Source organism: Notamacropus eugenii, chromosome 1 (genome assembly GCF_028372415.1).
Source record: "Notamacropus eugenii isolate mMacEug1 chromosome 1, mMacEug1.pri_v2, whole genome shotgun sequence".
Taxonomy (NCBI): Eukaryota; Metazoa; Chordata; class Mammalia; order Diprotodontia; family Macropodidae; genus Notamacropus; species Notamacropus eugenii.
In genome coordinates this window covers 696,618,171-696,635,297 of record NC_092872.1, presented here as the reverse complement: position 1 = coordinate 696,635,297, position 17,127 = coordinate 696,618,171, and the positions used below count along the sequence as shown (strand labels likewise).

The 17,127-nt window shown below is 38.5% G+C and overlaps 1 protein-coding gene across 4 annotated transcripts in view; it reads right to left on the bottom strand.

Moving 5' to 3' along the window:
- NFATC3 (nuclear factor of activated T cells 3) overlaps positions 1-16,652 on the bottom strand; it is a 173,928-nt gene extending 157,276 nt beyond the window's left edge. For all 4 annotated transcript variants that reach the window (XM_072636144.1, XM_072636143.1, XM_072636147.1 and 1 more), the window contains exon 1: positions 16,310-16,652. In XM_072636144.1, the coding sequence (XP_072492245.1) occupies positions 16,310-16,406 (97 nt within the window). In that variant the 5' untranslated portion in view covers positions 16,407-16,652. The remainder of the gene's footprint in view (positions 1-16,309) is intronic.
- Positions 16,653-17,127: the final 475 nt, after the last annotated feature.

The following is a 17,127-nucleotide window of genomic DNA, read 5'->3' as shown; positions in this document are numbered from 1 at the left end:
TTGGCAGTGGGTTTGAGATGGTAGATTCCATCTCACTGAGGTAGGCGTGGGGAAGTAAGAAGGTATAAAAAGAAGTAACAAATAATCAAATAATTAAAGAAGAAGACATTGAAATGTAGAAGATGAAAGAAATGGCTTGTGGTAGTAATTATACCAACTAGGGTGAAGGGAAAAATTGAAAAACAAAATCACTGAAAAAAAAAATGGCACCGGAACTTTAGAAGGTGATGTCCACAAGCAGAGATTCAGCTAGGGGATTAGGAAACAGCACTTTCCAAGTACAGAGACAATGTGTATAGAGAATGGAGGGGAATGTGAGATTGGGAAACAGTGAGGAGGAGGAGGAGGAGGAGGAGGAGGAGGAGGAGAACAGTTTCTCAAAGAACATATAGAAGGAAGTACCAGGAAATAAAGTTAGAAAAGTAATTTGAAGAAGCCAGCATGAGTCTTGAAAGTGGAAATAAACAAATCTTACATTTAATAAGCAATGCTAAGAATTGTCAGAATAGGAAATGCCTCTACAAAATCTCTGACAAATGGCTGTCCAGTCTCTACTCATGGGTTTTAAGACAGGGAAAACCTGGTATCTCCTAAGGCTACCTTTTTGGACTTCTCTTTTTAGTAAGTTTTCTCTGGCATCAAATCTAAATTTACCTCTTTGCGGTCTTTATCCACTGCTCCTAACTCCCGTTCCAGTGTCAACAAATCTTAATCTCTCTACCACATACCCACCCTTCAAATAGTAGAAGACAGCTATTGTATCTCACCACTCTGCTGTACTCCCGTCTCCAATTTTCTCTCCTCTCTCCACTAAACATCCCCAGTTTCTTCAACCTAACTTTATGGGATAAGTTCGAGCCATTACACCTTGGTTGCAACTTCTAGATATTCTCCAGTTCATCAATGTCCTTACTAAAATATGGCCTTCAGAGCTAAATAAAATGCTTCAGATAGGATTGAACCAAGATGTAATATGTGTGTATGTATGTGCATCATATATGTGTGTATGTATGTACATCATATATGTGTGTATACACATATGTTTATGTATATACCATAATATACTGCCTCCTTATTCTTGAAAATTATTTCTCTCTTAATTCAGTCTAAGATCCCATTAGTTTTCTTGGTTGGGGCTTGCAGTCATCTAAACCACCCCAGCTCTTTTTCCTGATGAATTTCTCATTCCTCAACTAGGATTGCAGGGGAAGAAGTAAAAAGGAAGAGACTAATGGAAGAGTATTTCAGAGGCAGACTTGATAAGACTTGGCAAATAATTGGATATTGGGAGTAAAGGAGAAGAAAGCATTAAGTTTTCAAGCCTGAGTGAATGGGAAAATGATGGCACCACTAAAAAAAATAGGGAAATCAGAATGAGAAAGGTTGGGATGGGTAAGATGAATTCAAAATTAAACATGTTAAAAGTTTGAGGTGCTGGCAAGATATCAAGATGAAGTGGTCCAGAAGACAGTTGGAAATGTGACATTAGCACTAAAGAGAGAGGGCTCATGACGAGATACACAATTAGTAGCCATTCCCAAATAGGCAATCATTGATGTTGTGACAGCAGAGGAGATTGTGAAAAGAAAGAACAAAAAAATCATCTTTTCAGAATTGCTGAATTTGACAGTTGTAAGGTACCTAAGTAACCATCTAACCCAATTCATACACAAAAGTAATACCCACCATTAACATATCAGAGATGTAACTAAGGCTCTAAGAGAGCAAGAAAAAAACCTTGGGATAAAATTGCATTCAGACAACAGATGCATTAACTTGGAAAAGAAAAGGCTAAATCAAGACTTAATCACCTTTGGGGCAGCTAGATGAGTGAGGAGGACTTGAGTTCAAATCCAGGCTCAAATATTACTTGTGTGACTCTGGGCACCTAACTGCCAAAAAAAAAAAAAAAAGACTTCATCATCAAGACCCAATTCTCTGCATCCACAGAAGACCAAAACCGACAAGCTTAAAATGAAACAGAAGCGATTAATAACCGAGCACCATTTTAATAATCAGATTCATGTGCCAAGGAACACGAAAAATGTTGTGGAGTCTCTCCCACTAGAGACCTTTTATAAAAGGTGGTATACTCATTTAGCCACATAAAGGCTAGGGGATTAGCATCCAAGAAAGAGTCAGGGCTTGGGATACATGCTTGGTAAGCCATTTACATACAGCTAATCCTTAGTGGATATGAAGATTGATATTTGCCTTCAAACTAGCTAGTCTCAAGGCATCTTCAAGAAGTATCATTCTCAGATTCTATGAAATACAACAGTTTAGTTTTTCTTCTCCACAACTATACTACCTTTTATGCACTTATATTAATCAGTCCTTTCCTTTGAAACCTACCTAAAGACTAAGAATGTGGGGAGGGAAAAATATCTAAAAAGCCCCCAAAAGCATATATACTTTGCTAAATGTATCAATGAGAGACAGACAACTAAAACTGTCATTCCAAGCTACACCTCTCAATACCCACCAAATCTGATTAGTTGATCCCACTGAAGAGAGAGTAACTAATCAGAGGTTAGTACTTCCACTAGATGGCAAATAGGGCCTAAATTTCCCCCCTCCCAAAAATTACAAGATAGCAGAAGAATGACGTGGAAAGGCAGAGAAGAGGGGATGGGAAAGGAGATTAGGGAGTCAGCTATTCAACTATCCTTATGCCAATGTCTTGAACGAGAGGGTGCTGGTGATGCTCTGAGGACAAGGGAAGAGGAGGATTTAAACCATCACTGACCTTAATGAAGATGGAAAGCAGATTGAGGACAGATCAGATGATGAGACAGAAGGCACAAAGAAAGGGCATGGGCACTACCTAAAGGAGGTGGCATTCTCTTTCCATTAGTCAACAATTATTTATTAAGTACCTGCTAAGCACTGGGAATAGAAAGACAAGACAGTCCTTGGCCTCTAGGAGTTTACAATCTAATGAGGGAGAAAACAAGCAAACAAATATGTAACCAAAAAAGCTATATAAAGGATAAATGGGCATAATTTTTAGAGGGAAGGCACAAGAATTGGGAAGGGCATCTTGCAGAAGGCGGGATTTTGAAGTGGAACTTGAAGGAAGCCAGAAGTCAGGAGAGAAGGGAAAATATTCTAGACATGGAGGAAAGCTAGAGAAAATGCTCAGGGACAGGAGAGGAAGTATCTTGTTCCTGGAACAGCAATGGTGCCACTGTAACTGAATTGAAGAATACAAGGCACAGAGGAAGTGGAGGTATCTATTGTAGACAGTCTTCTCAAGGAGGTCAGCCACAAAAGGCAGGAGAGACATGAAACAACAGTTGGTGGGCACAGAAGGATCAAGTGAGGGTATCTAAAGGATGTATGTGATATGCACAAGTTTGTACATAGTAGAGAAGCAACTAGTACACAAGGAGAGGTTGAAGAGAAATGAGAGTGGAGATGATAGAGGTGAAAATTTGTTGGAGGAAATGGGATCAAAGGGTTCCACATGTGAAGGTAGAAGGTTGGTCTTGGCAAAGAGAAGGGTCACCTCATTGTGTGAGACAGTGGCAGAAAGCATCAGAGTGATATGAGAGGAGGAGAAGGGGAAAAGAGGGAACTCTCAGCAAATGGTCTCAATTTTTTTTCAGCAAAATATGAAGTTAATGTTCTCAGCTCAGAGGATTGGAGAGAAGGAGCCATGGAAGTTTTGAGGAGGAATGAAAAGGTCTGGAAGAGACGTTTCAGTGACAGTGAGTTGATAAGGGAGACACAGAAGCAGATTATAGTGCAAAGGTGATGAAATTGGGAAAAAACTGAGGGGTTAAAGAAATGGAGGTCACAGTGTGGAAGAAGAGCAGGTCTTGGTACTGAAAGGCAGAGGGAAAAGTGGAAAGCTAATAAGAGTATGATTAGGTAAGAGAATTTCAGCGTTCATGACACAGAAGCGGTACATTTGTAGGCAATAGCAAGATCAAGGGTATGATCATCTTTGTGGTGGCTGAGGCAGGGAAGAGGTCGTGAGAAACGTAGATGATCTCTAACATTTTTGTATAGTGCATCAGAATTAAGAGGCAGTTAGGAGGCACAGAGGATAGTTACGTACTAGGAGTCAAGAAGACCTAAGTTCAATTCTGCCTCAGATATTTACTAGCAGTATAACCTGAGCCAAGGCACTTAATTTCCTTTTACCTCGGTTTCTTCCTATATAAAACTTCTGAAAACCTTAAAGGCTATGTAAATGCTGGCTACCATTATTTTTATTATTGTTGTTATTAGAGAGAGGAACTCACAAAATAATTCATTTCCAGCTAATTTAAAAGGTTCTGTAAGAAGCAATTTTTCAAATGTCTTTTAATAATGACTAAGAGGAAAGGTTATTAACTGAACAAGATAGAGAATTATAACATAATGTCAGGGAAGGAACACTGGTCAAGCTGATACACCTGAATTAAATCCCTGCTCTGCCCAGCTACATGTCAGTTACTCTCTCTGGGACTCAACTTCCTCTTCTCCAAAGTGAGATGGCTGGACTAGATCAGTTATAAAGATCCATGATCATAGCATCTTATATGCATTAAACTGTTAAGACTATTTTTTTTATGTTAAATTCAATGCTGGCCAGGCTGTAGAGAAAAAAATACACTCCTTTATATTGTTGGTATAGCAACGAAGAGGCACAATTCTTTTGGAAAGCAATATTAACAGCATACAGTTGAAACTTCAAAACTGTTCAGACTCTGAATCACTGATCTCATTAAAGGCCCTAAGGATGTTTAACAAAAGGAGACAGAGACCTACATATAAAAAAAAAAAAATCCACTATTAGTAAAAGCAAAAAAAAAAAGAGAGAAACAATCCAAGTATAACATTTAGGGAATTGCTGAACCATAACACTCCATAAGAAATTATAAACGTGAAGAATACAAATATGGAAAAATATATGAAGTGATGAAGACTGAAAGCAAAATTATATATATAAAATAACTACCACATAAAGACACCAAAGCAACAAAATCTGAAAATACATAAAAGAAATGTCAAAAGAAAAGGAAGAAATCATGGCTATTCCCCACCTACTATGTGCCAGGCAATATGCTAAGCACTTGGTACCAAGAGTATCTCATTTGATTCTCACAACAACCCTGAAAAGTAGGTGCTTTCATTATCCCATTTTACACTTGAGAAAATCAAGGCAGAGATATTAGGTGACTTGCACAAGGTCATATAGCTAGTGTCTCAGGCCACATTTGAATTCAGGTCTTCCTGACTCTAGGACTGACACTCCATCCACTGGACCACCTAGTTACTCCAGGATACATAAAAGCAAAGAGTATCTTTTATTAAATTAATATTTACCTTTGAATATTGTGATCTGGACTTGTGAGACGCAACATGGGACAAGTAGAGAGAGAAAGCTGGCCTTGAACTACAGAGAACTGATTCAAGTCCTTCCTCTGATACACAGTGTAACTATAGGCAAGTTATAAACTCCAGGAGTCCCAGGCAAATCTCTAAATACTATCAGTATCCAGAGTCAGTCAATAAGCATTTTTTAAGTGTTTACTATGTACCATGCACTGAATTGCTAGAGACACGAAGAAAGGCGAAAGGCACTCTTCTGCCCTCAAGAAGTAAACCGTAATAGGGAACAGAGTTTTCTACATTGACAGAATCACAGATCACCTTTTAAAAAGCAAATTATAAACAGTAGAGTTTATCATTTTGTGTGCAAGGAGTTTTTATTTTTGTGTGGCCAATGTTATTAAGTTTAGAATGTATTTTAAAGAAATACTTTATGAAGCACTGTGGCACAGTCACAGGGTATTAGGCCTAGAACGAGATGGACCTGCTTCAGTTTAAATTCTACTTCTGACACTTATGAGCTAGCGATGTGACCAAAGTAAGTCACTTAATTTTTACTGTGCCTCAGAAAGTTCCTTAGGATTTATCTCCTAAACCACAGATGAGCTGCAAGCTGTACTCTGACCTTGGTGGAAAGAGTTCCAACACTGGTGAAATCACAGATGGTTCATGTACTTGCATTTAAGAAGAAAAATAAAATCTCAATGATCTGAAGAAGATAAAAACAGTTTACTGACAGATGGGTAAAATGTAAATAAAAAGCAGGAGAGTAGGTAGAAAAATTTAGATAATTTACGTAAAACACAGTAAAGGCACTTTCAAAAACAGACTTTTATTTACATCTCTTTCATTTCTCCTACATCCCTCACTTTCCTCTTCCCAAAAAACCATCCCTTATAATAAAGATTTTAAAAGAAAAAACCCACCCCCCCAAAAAAAACTAGCAAAACTGATATACATATATCCAAAAGAAAATCTGACACTACATATATATGCATGTATATACACACATATACACATACATACACACAATATATTCCACATGTGCAGACATAATAAATACATCCCCAAAAAAACCCCAAACCTAACTCTATAAAATATGTGAACTTGATAAAAAGATCCAACCCCCTCCAAAATAAACTGACTCTGTATGTGTATGTGCGTGCATAGGTATGTATGTGTGATATTCCACAAATGTGTACCCCCACCTCTGGAACAGAGTTGAGGAACTACAGAAAAGGCACCTGTTAACAGCTGGTAGGAATCTAGTCCTGATGAACCAACCAGAATCGAGGCTGGCTTTGTGACAGTGACTTTCAAAGATGAACATGAACAAATAGAAAGTAAGGGTTCAAATGAGACAAAAGATTTAGGTTAAGGATTTGGCCTCAAGAATAAGGAAAAGGAGAAAACAGATACTTTTCAGGAAACAGTATCAGAATTAAACAAGATAGGCTAAATAGGTTTTAAAAACAATGACATTTAAGATACATATTTAAGATTTGCAAAGCACTTTTCAATCCTAACTTTCCTATAAAGTAGGTAGTACAAATGTTACCCTCATTTTTCAACTAAAGAAACTAAGGTTCTAAGCAGTTAAGTGTTTTGCCTAAGATAACAAAGCCAGTAAGCTACCTGAAGCAGGACTCTTTAGAAGGCCTCTTGAATCCAAGCGTAGTCATCTCTACAAAATGGTAGAAACTAAGGGGTGAATGAAAGGGGCAAGACATGTAACCCAGATAGCAGGAAAACGTTATAACCCCAATCTCCCAAAGGAAGTAATACTATTTAAGTGGTTATAGCAGATGGAACACTCACTAAATATTTTTAATATTCTAGTGTTGCAATAATAGTACCTTAAATGTACGTTATCACATTATCTTTTTCCCCTCCAATATGCTTTCATACATGACCTATGGACATGATAAAAATTAAAATTTTTAATGCTTTTAAAATTTTAAATGCTTTTCCTAGTACTGCATATGGTTCCTCATCAATGAGAAAACCTAAAAAACTGATGCAACTGCTTCAAAAATTCACCAACTGAAAATGTATTTGTCTTCATTATTCCTGATTGTATCCCTTTGTTCCTCATTAGAGACACCAAAACATCCATTTCAGTAATTTACAACTCTGATAAATGAAAATTAGTCTTGTAACTCAAGACAACATTCTAGTTTCAAAGGATCATAAAAGAATTCACACAGTGGCATTAGTCCATAACTCTTTCCTCATAGATACCTACTAATCAACCAATTTACAAGAATTTTAGAGGAAAAATATAAATGTTTGAAAAACGTTTTCTCCATCTCAGTACCAACATGTGGGCAGTTTGGACAAGTAAAGCACTAAACTGTAAACCAGTACTTTTCTCCCCTACAAAAAAAACCAAACCACAACCACACAAATATACACATAAGCTGCTCAAGAATACAATATCTAAACAATCTGTATTTCCATATATTTCCACAACCATTCATATACTTACACCCTCAACCCAATACTTACACAGTAAGATTTCAAGATGAATTAAGATCAGATTTTGCAAACAACTTATGTCTTACTTGTTTCATTACTTAATAAAACAATAAAAATTATGCTCCACTTGACATTTTACTATCTTAATTACACAGTAGGGTAGAATGAGTATTTTTCCTATACTAATCTTAGAATTTGATTTTAAAAGGGCTTCAGCAATTAGCAAAAATCTATTTAAAAGGCCTTTACAGTAAATATTTTCCAAATACACAATAATGAAAAACATATATTTAAGTACAAGTCACATGCTGTCAGCAAAAATACTTGGACCACTGGTTGCTCTATTGAAAAACCTTTTTTTTTTTAAAAAGGTGCTTACCGCCTTCCGTATTTTCTCTTACAAAACAACAACCAATAGAATAGTCCTGTTACAAAAGATTTCAAATTAAACCAATTTTAAACCTGATTTGACTAATATAAAACCAGTAAGACTAATTAAAATCCAACAAAATGTTAAAAAAAAAAAAATATGTCATCTACAGTATTTTTTAACACACACCCTCACCTGTTGTTGTGGCACAAAGCATACTGATACTATCCAGTTAATATTTGAAAATAAACCCTGAAAGTTTACCTCCCCAGTTTACCTGGGATTTTGCTGACTTTCCTAAATTTGTAATTCCCTTTCAGGCAGTGATACCAGGATACTCAACTACTGTGACAGTGATTAAGTTTCAGCTTCTGGTAGGTTGTCAATTCATAATGTAGCCTAAATCTTACAGGTTTACTTGTTTCTCTTTCCTGATGTCAGAAAAATTCTGCCAGTCTACAAGAGTTTGGTCACTCAGGCAGGTGAGAACTGGGCAATAAAATCATATAAACACCACATAAATACTAAAAACACATGCAAACGTATGTGAAGTCTGAGTAAAATGACGGTTGGTTAAAAAGCTTGCTCCTGCTTGTGATTCTCCTAAGCCACACTGATCATTTCACTCATCTTAAATTCCACTGTCATTTGAACCTCACATGGCGTGCCTGGGCAAATTTGATGACTTGGATGTTGTTTTAGAGGCCAGGCTTTCTGCCAAGTCTGGTATGTCTATTCCCCTGACCCACCAGGGCAGCTTTAGACAACACCTCCCTTATTTATGTTACTGCTGTGAACAGTCAAACTGCTGCTTACTATCAAATGAGGCCCAAACTACACGTTTCTCACATCTTTAAGAGAAATACTATTGACTCTTACACCAACTCCCTTATTTAAAGCTGAGTACAGTAATGAAGAATCATTTGTCACTCCACTAGCAAAAAAAACTTTAAAATAACTTCCTTCACATTCAATTTTTTTAATCCACATAATCTGAACAATTTTTTTGTAAAAACATTGCAATTTGATATTACAGCTTTTTTATTACTATCTCCAGCAACGTAAAATAAATTTAAAATATCTTACCAAAAGTGATAACTATTTACTGCTTCACCAAAAGAAGAAAAAAGGAATAAACCAGGGCCCTTAATGTACCATTAAACGAAAACCGATGGATACTGTCAGAACTAATAGAATTTGGCCAAAATAAATTCTAACTGAAGAATGCAAAATCATTTCTTGGGTCTAAAACTTATTTCTCTTATGATACTAAATCAACTTCTTGCATTTAAAGTACAATTCTTACTAAAGACTGACAAAGTCTTAGCTGTTGAAACATACACGATAAAGGTTTTAATGTCATGACATCTAATATAACTGTAACCTCAGTACATGATGAGCTACCTCCTCTACCAGAGGAACTGGAAAATATGCCAAAGTATTCCTTCTGTAATTTGGCAAAGGGAAAAGTCACAGAAAGAACTGACTTAACAGAACTAATTACAATGAGGTTTTTTTTTAAATTGGTAGCATGAGATCCTTTAAAGGCAGTCTCCACCCACCCCCAATATTTACAGATAGAAAGTCCCAATACCAATACAAATTTAGGTTACTCTTCTATTACTAATTTATGCTAATGATTCCAGGTGGATCTCCAAGAGCTCTAGAGATAAAATGTTTTAATAAAAATTAAATTTTTCCTGGTGAAACCAAGTCTGCTTTATATAGTTAACCTTTATTCAACCTCAGAAGGCTTTATACATATGATCTAAAATACACACACACACACACACACACACACACACACACACGAGCTTTACAAACATATCATGAAGTTTTTACAGAAAAGAAGTTAAAGTATCACTTCTAGGACTATATCCCAAAGAGATCATAAAAATGGGAAAGGGTCCCACATGTTCAAAAATATTTATAGCAGCTCTCTTTGTGGTAGCCAAAAACTGGAAATCAAGGGGATGCCCATCAACCAGGTAATGGCTGAACAAGATGCAGTATATGAATGTAATGGCATACTATTGTGCTACAAGAAATGATGAACAGGAGGACTTCAGAGAGGCCTGGAAGGACTTATATAAACTGATGCTAAGTGAAATGAACAGAACCAGGAGAACTATGTACACAGCAAAGGAATTTCTCTGGTACACTTAGTCCTTCACAGAAATGCAAGGACCTAAAAATTTTCCAGTGGACTCTTGAGGCAAAATGCCTTCCACATCCAGAGAAAGAACTATGGAATTGGATAACAGAATGAAGCAGACCATTTGCTCTGGTGTTTTGTTTTATAGTTTCTCCCATTCATTTTAATTCTTCAATGCAACATGACTAAGGTGAAAATGTATTTAATAGGAAAGTATGTGTAGAACCTATATAAGATTGCATGCCGTTTCAGGAAGGGAGAGGAAACACATCTAAGATATATGGAAGTGATTGTAGAAAACTGAAAACAAATAAAATAATTTAAAATTTAAAAAAAAAGAAGTCAAAGAAGTTATCTTTTTCCCTGCCAGAAGAATTTATCTTTATAATCTGAGCCAGGCAGGTGGCAAAGTGGATAGTGGATAGAGTACTGGGCCTATAATCAGGAAGACCTGAGTTCAAATCCAACCTCAGACACTTGCTTTGTGTGCGACCTTGGGCAAGTCACTCAACCACCATTTGCCTCATTTACTCAAATGTAAAATGGGAACAATAACAGCACCTCAATCCTAGGATTGTTGTGAGGATCAAATGAGATAATGTTGCTAAAGCCTTTAGCGCAGTGCCTGACACAGATAGGTACTATACAGACCAAGATAATGGTGATCATCATCATCATCATCATCATCATCATCATCATCAACATCATCATCATCACCACCACCACCATCATCATCATCCACAATTTCTTACTTACTAAGATCTACACATATAAGCAACACTAAATTTCATCTAGAAAACAGGTTAGCTGGGCAAATATTATTTATTTTTAATATGTTTTGATATTTGTTTTTACACTACCTATATTTCCCAATGCATCCCTCCATTTCCCTTGCAAAGGGTCATCATCGTTTATGACAAAAAATTTAAAAAGAGAAAACAAAATTTAACAAAAGTAACCCCTATTTCTGCAAAGGAGGTATGTGTTCTTTAAAAAAATTAACAAGCAAAACACTAATAAATCATTAAAAAGCTACAGACTCATGATGGAAGAGAAAATGAAACTTACATCAAAAAATCGAAACGGAATTAGAAGGGCTAAACAAGAAATTAAATATTCTAATGCATGCAAGACTTTATATTGAATATATTCATATAGTCGTCGATGTCCCCTTCCCCATCTGTTTACTTAAATCAAAAGATGCTAAGGCAGGGAAAAAGTTTTAGTATCATTTAAAGAAAATGTTAAAGCCCTATATGTAAACAATCCAAAAACTGACACAGGTAAAACAAAGTTACCACCCAATAAGTAAAAAAAAAAATTCTTTTTAGGGCTAATACTATTTTCATTATCTGAATAGGAATTAAAAAGGTCAAGAAATTATAAAAATAAAAAATTCCTTCAATATTCCAGTAGAAGGAGTGTTGCTTTTGACAGTACAAGTACAGACTATGTCAAATTGCTTACCACTTGCAGAAGAGGGGAGGAGAGGGAGGGAGAAAATCTGGAACTCAGCATCTTGCAAAATTTAATATTAAAAATTTTCTTGACATGTAAATGCAGAAAAAATAAAACAATATTAAACTTGGGGAAGAAAAGGAATGTAGTTTTGACAGGAAAGAGGATAGCTCTTAGGTACATGCTTACATATTACAATTAAATAAATTTTTTTACATCTCACCAAAATTGTACCAGACCAATAATTTTTCTTTAAGAAAGAAAATAAATAAAATAGTAAATGGGGAAATTGAAGAAATCAAAAGAGGGAGCTAATATTCCACTCCAGAGCTCCCTAATATTGACAACTTTTTTAGTAACATTAATTTGGATCTAGAAATTCAATATTTAGGTTGGGGAAAATAAATAGCATATTAAAAGAAAAATAATTAAATCTGCATATTCCGAGAATAAAACATAAAAATAAAGATAATGAAATGTCAAACTAAATTAGAGCCCCAAAGATTTAGTTAACAAAAATTTATCAAAGAAGCTGCCCCCTGAAATGAATAAATCATGCTATCCACAATATTACTAAGGACTGATGAATTACATTATTTTAACTTTCCTACTTATTATTTGAAGTATGATACTTGAAAGCTAGGCCTAAGATTTTTAAAAAGGGAAAAGAAAATGTAAATTTAAAACCAAAGCATCTGCTTAATTCAGTTTGGACCTGTTATTATAAATCTAGGGAACTAGTAAGCTTTTGCAAGAAAGCACTGATTCTCTTTTCATTTCAAGCAGCTTTAGTTAGTAAAACACCACCTTGAAAGAACAAAGATAAAGTGTTTGTGTGTGTTTATTTATATGTTTTTGTAGAATTAAATACAGCTCAAAGAAATATTAGGTTATGATGAACAGTTGTATTCTAACAATTTTAAAACGGAAATTTAGTCCTCTGGTTTCCTTTTTCCTCCTCCCACCTTTTAAATGCCTGCTTATAAAAGGTATCAAAATAAACTTAAGCAAGAAACCTTAAGGTCTTCTCAGCAGAACAGAAATCTCCTTTCATATGTTATGTTATGATTAACACTCTAATTAGAGAACAAATGGAGATTCAGTTGTGGTAAAGGCCCCTCAAACTTTTAACAAGATCTAAAACCACATTAGCCCATCAGACAGACTAGGATGTGCTCAAACAGTACACATCTTCTGTAATTTGACAAACTGGGACAAATGGGGCCTACTGAAAAAAAAAAAAAAAAGGATTTTTCATCAGATTCCTCTCTGTCTGTAACAAGCCTATGTGCTTAAAGGCAAGAAGAAGGAAAATTTACCAAAAACTAACAATACTGCACTGAACCCTAGACCTACTATGGCCCAATTTACCAGGTAAGTTCATCCTAAAGGTAAATGTTAAAACTCACTTTTGGTTACTTCAAATGATAATTACTTCAAAGCTCAAAATGATGAACATCACAATAAATATTGATTTCAGGTGCAAATAATCCCTGAATTTTTTAACTGCTCCTTTTGATATTGAATATAGAGTGGAAGAGGGTTTCACTAAGCAACTTACAAAGACCTTGTACACATCACTATGCCCTCTGTGAGCATCTCCCCCCTCTAACACATTAGGATCGTGTGTGATTCTTGGATTAAATCCTAACATACTCTAAAATCATAACTATCTTGAAACATATGTTGTACCACAACACACAATAAGAACATCTTATGCCACAATTCCAAATGGATATGCATTTTAAAAATTAAAAAGCCATGCCCTAAGAAAAACTGAATAATGAAAGGATCTTTTACAATTATGGATAAAGATCTGTCATCAGACAAAAAATAAATCATATTACAGTCATAATTATCTTAATTTTTTCTAATATTTATTCCCCAATTACATGTAAAAACAATTAACAATTGCTTTTTTAGATTTTTTTATTTCCAAATTCTTTCCTTCCCTTCCTTCTCCCCTCCATCCCCATTGAGAAGCAAAGAATTTTATACAAGTTATATATGTGCAGTCATGCAAAACATATTAATTTTTTTAAGCTTTTGGACACTCCAAAAAAAGCAATGTGCTAAAATCAGAAGATAAGGCTTGGGGGGGAAAATCTTTGCATTAAGTAGCTGACAAATGCCTAGCTTAATAAAGGTTTAAAATAAATATTAAGATATATTCCCCAAGAGATGTGGTCAAATGGTATTAACAGTTTTCAAAACAAAAAAATAACAACTCATGAAATTTAGAATAACCAAAGCAAAGATGTTAAAATATGGGAAGGTCCATTGAATCAGGAGAAGGTAGAGAACGGTGAATGGGTCAACTGCTCTGGAAAATAATTTGGAATTATGCAAGAAAAGTTCCTAATTTTTGCCCTAGACATCTCAAAATCAGATCCATCAACACTACCAAAACTATGCCCCCAAGGAGGTCATAAAAACAAAAAACAAAATCATTCGCACAAAAGTGCTCATAGAACTATCATTTGTGATGACAAAAAAGGTAAAAACCAAGAAAGTGCCCAATGACTGCGGAATGGCAGAACAAATCATGGAAGACCAACATAATCGCATATACATATGGTGTATACATACACCAGCAGGCATGACGAATATGAAGAACTGAGAGGAAATATGGAAAGCCTTGTACAAAGTGATACAGATATAAAAGAATAGACAACTAACTGCAACAACGTAAATGAACTCAAAATGAAGATATAACAAAACTGGTCAAGTACAACCCTCAGTCTTTGGACCATAATTGCAAAATGAGCCTTCCTTTGCTGTTAAAAAAAATTAATAAAATAACTTTCATTAAATGTACTTTACAAAGGGGATTGTTGTAAATAATTTTTTAAAATAAAAAGAATGAAATACATCAGAGGGTTCTCCCCCTTACAATAAGGAAAAACTATTTTCAAAAACAGTGAATGGTTACACAATAAATTTTTACCTTATTTACTATCTTTTTTTGGCTTAAAGAGATAAAAGAGAGCTCTACACAGAACAGGTATACTGACAAGTAATATTTATTATTAAATGCTTGCTGCCAGGAATCACTGAATTTAGAGCTGAAAGAAATCAATTATCAAGTTATTTTTTCTATAATAAAACTGTATAACTCCAATTACCTATGAAAATCTAAGTATACTTTGAGTTGAAACTGCTTACTATTTACAAAGTCTAGATATATAGCAATGAAGGTAAAAAGTGATCAAAATAACGATTGTTCCCAAGCACAATCCACTACGTAATTCTGATGAATTTATCTAAATGTGATTCTGACCCTGAAGTGACAATAATCCAGCAGTTTATTTAAGACTAACTCAGCTTGCTCTAGTCTCATTTTACACCGTTCAAATGCTCATTTAAGAAGCCTAATTAAAGGTTTACCTCAGGATTCCAAGCTAGGTCACAAGCGCACTCAGTCCAGCAGTTTCCAGCCAAAGCTCTTCACAACTCTGACTGGGGATGCTGAGTAATGCGCTCGTCTTTCCTCCTCCCAAAACTCCTCTGAAACTGGTAAACTGCTTAGAGCAGCAATGCGCCTTCGAAAACGAACTTCTCTTACGGAAACACCTTCTCACAACACTGGAGCAAAATTTTCAAGAACGACGACTTCCCACATAGTCTGCCTTACACACCTTTGGCACACTTCTGGGCTTCGTTCATCCTTTCCAATAAGCTCGGTCAGGACTTACATAAAGACAGAGCATTCAAACAGGCTCTGAGCGACTCTGACCCACCGGGCAGAACTGCAGCCGGCTCCCAAGTGACCCAACACCCCGACTTCCAGAAAGCGCGGTGAGCGCACGTTTTCGAAGGGCATTGTCCCCAGTGTCTCGGCCACACGCTCCACCCACGAAGGTGTGGAAGGCTGAACACGGCATCTAAGCCTCTCCCTAACCTCCCTCCGCTCCCCCAAACGGCATCCCCAGCGGAGGGTTCCCAAGTTCCCGCATTCGTTGCTTCCACCTCGGTAACGTTCGTTACGTTTTCTCTTGGTCTCTGACGGATATATCAAAAGCACGGATAACCGCTCCCACGCTGCAGGACATCCCGACACCTGCAGGGCTCGAGTCCGAGGCGGGGGAAGCAGACCTTGTGCCCATAAATCTGAAAGCTCAAGATGCGAAAGCCGCTCCATATTAAGCAGCGGCAATAGGACACGACCGGAGCGCGGCGTGCGAGGCTTTTTTCACTTTCCCTAACGGAAAAAGCAGGGGTTTGCGGGGTGAAGACGGAAGGCTGCGGGCGCCCAGGCCGGGCGCGGGTCCGAGCCGAGCCTCCCCGCCGCCCCAGCCCAGGGGTCGTGCCCCCTTCTCGTGCACATGGCCAGGCTCCGGCAGACGCGGCTCCTCCCCTCAGACAGACAGACACACAGACACACGAGCCGGGAGGACAGCCGGGCCCTACGCTCGCTCACGCGCTCCCCCCGCTACCTCCCCCCACCCCCGGCTGCCGCTCTCGTCCCTTGTTCCGCGGACGGCGCAGGCCCCGCGGGAGGCCGGGGTCGGGGGCGCCCTCACCTGCGGGCCCCGGGGGCGGCGGCGGCGGCGGCCCGTCCTCCCCGAAGATGAGCTTGAAGTCCAAGTCGTCGTGGGCGCCGCAGTTTGCAGTAGTCATCGGCGTGGCCGGGGACTCGCGGCGGCGGCAGCGGCGGCGGCGGCGACGGCGCCTCCTTCTCCTCGGCCGGCGGAGGCTCGACTCGGCTCCGCCTCAGCGCCGCTTCATGCCGGGCTCCGCCGAAAACTTCCCGGCCTCGTCCGGGCCTCCGGCCTGCTGCCTGTCAGCGCAAGGGAGTGAGTGAGCGCGGCCGCCCCTCCGCTGGGCCGCCTCCGCCTCCGCCTCCAACCGCCGCCCGCCCCCCAACCGCCGCCTACACCGCCGCAGCCGCCGCCGCTGCCGCCGCCGGGCGCGCTCCTGCCCCTCCAGCCCCGCGCCGGCGCGCGCACGGACGGGGGCGGGGTCCAGCGCCCCCGCTCCGCCCATCCCATTGGCCACCGGGGCCGCCTTCGGGCCCCTCAGGCCCCGCCCTCTTTCCCCTGCTCTCGACTGAACCCGCGTGACTCGAGGCGCCCGAGGGGCAAGGGACAGAGTGGGGGAAGGAGGAAGGGTAAGGGGGCGAACACGAAGGGAGGAAACCACGTGATCCCCAAAACGTTAGAGATAGCGCGACCTGCCGGGAGTTGTAGTTCTGAGCTTGCGGAGGTCCCGAGAAGAACCGTCGTACTCTATGTCTCCGCCTACCTAATCCCCAAGACTGAAAGGCTTCGAAGCGGCAAGGAGAACAAGTGGGCTCCCGACTCAGAGAGAGCTGAGGGAAAGGAAGTAAACTGCCCCTTAT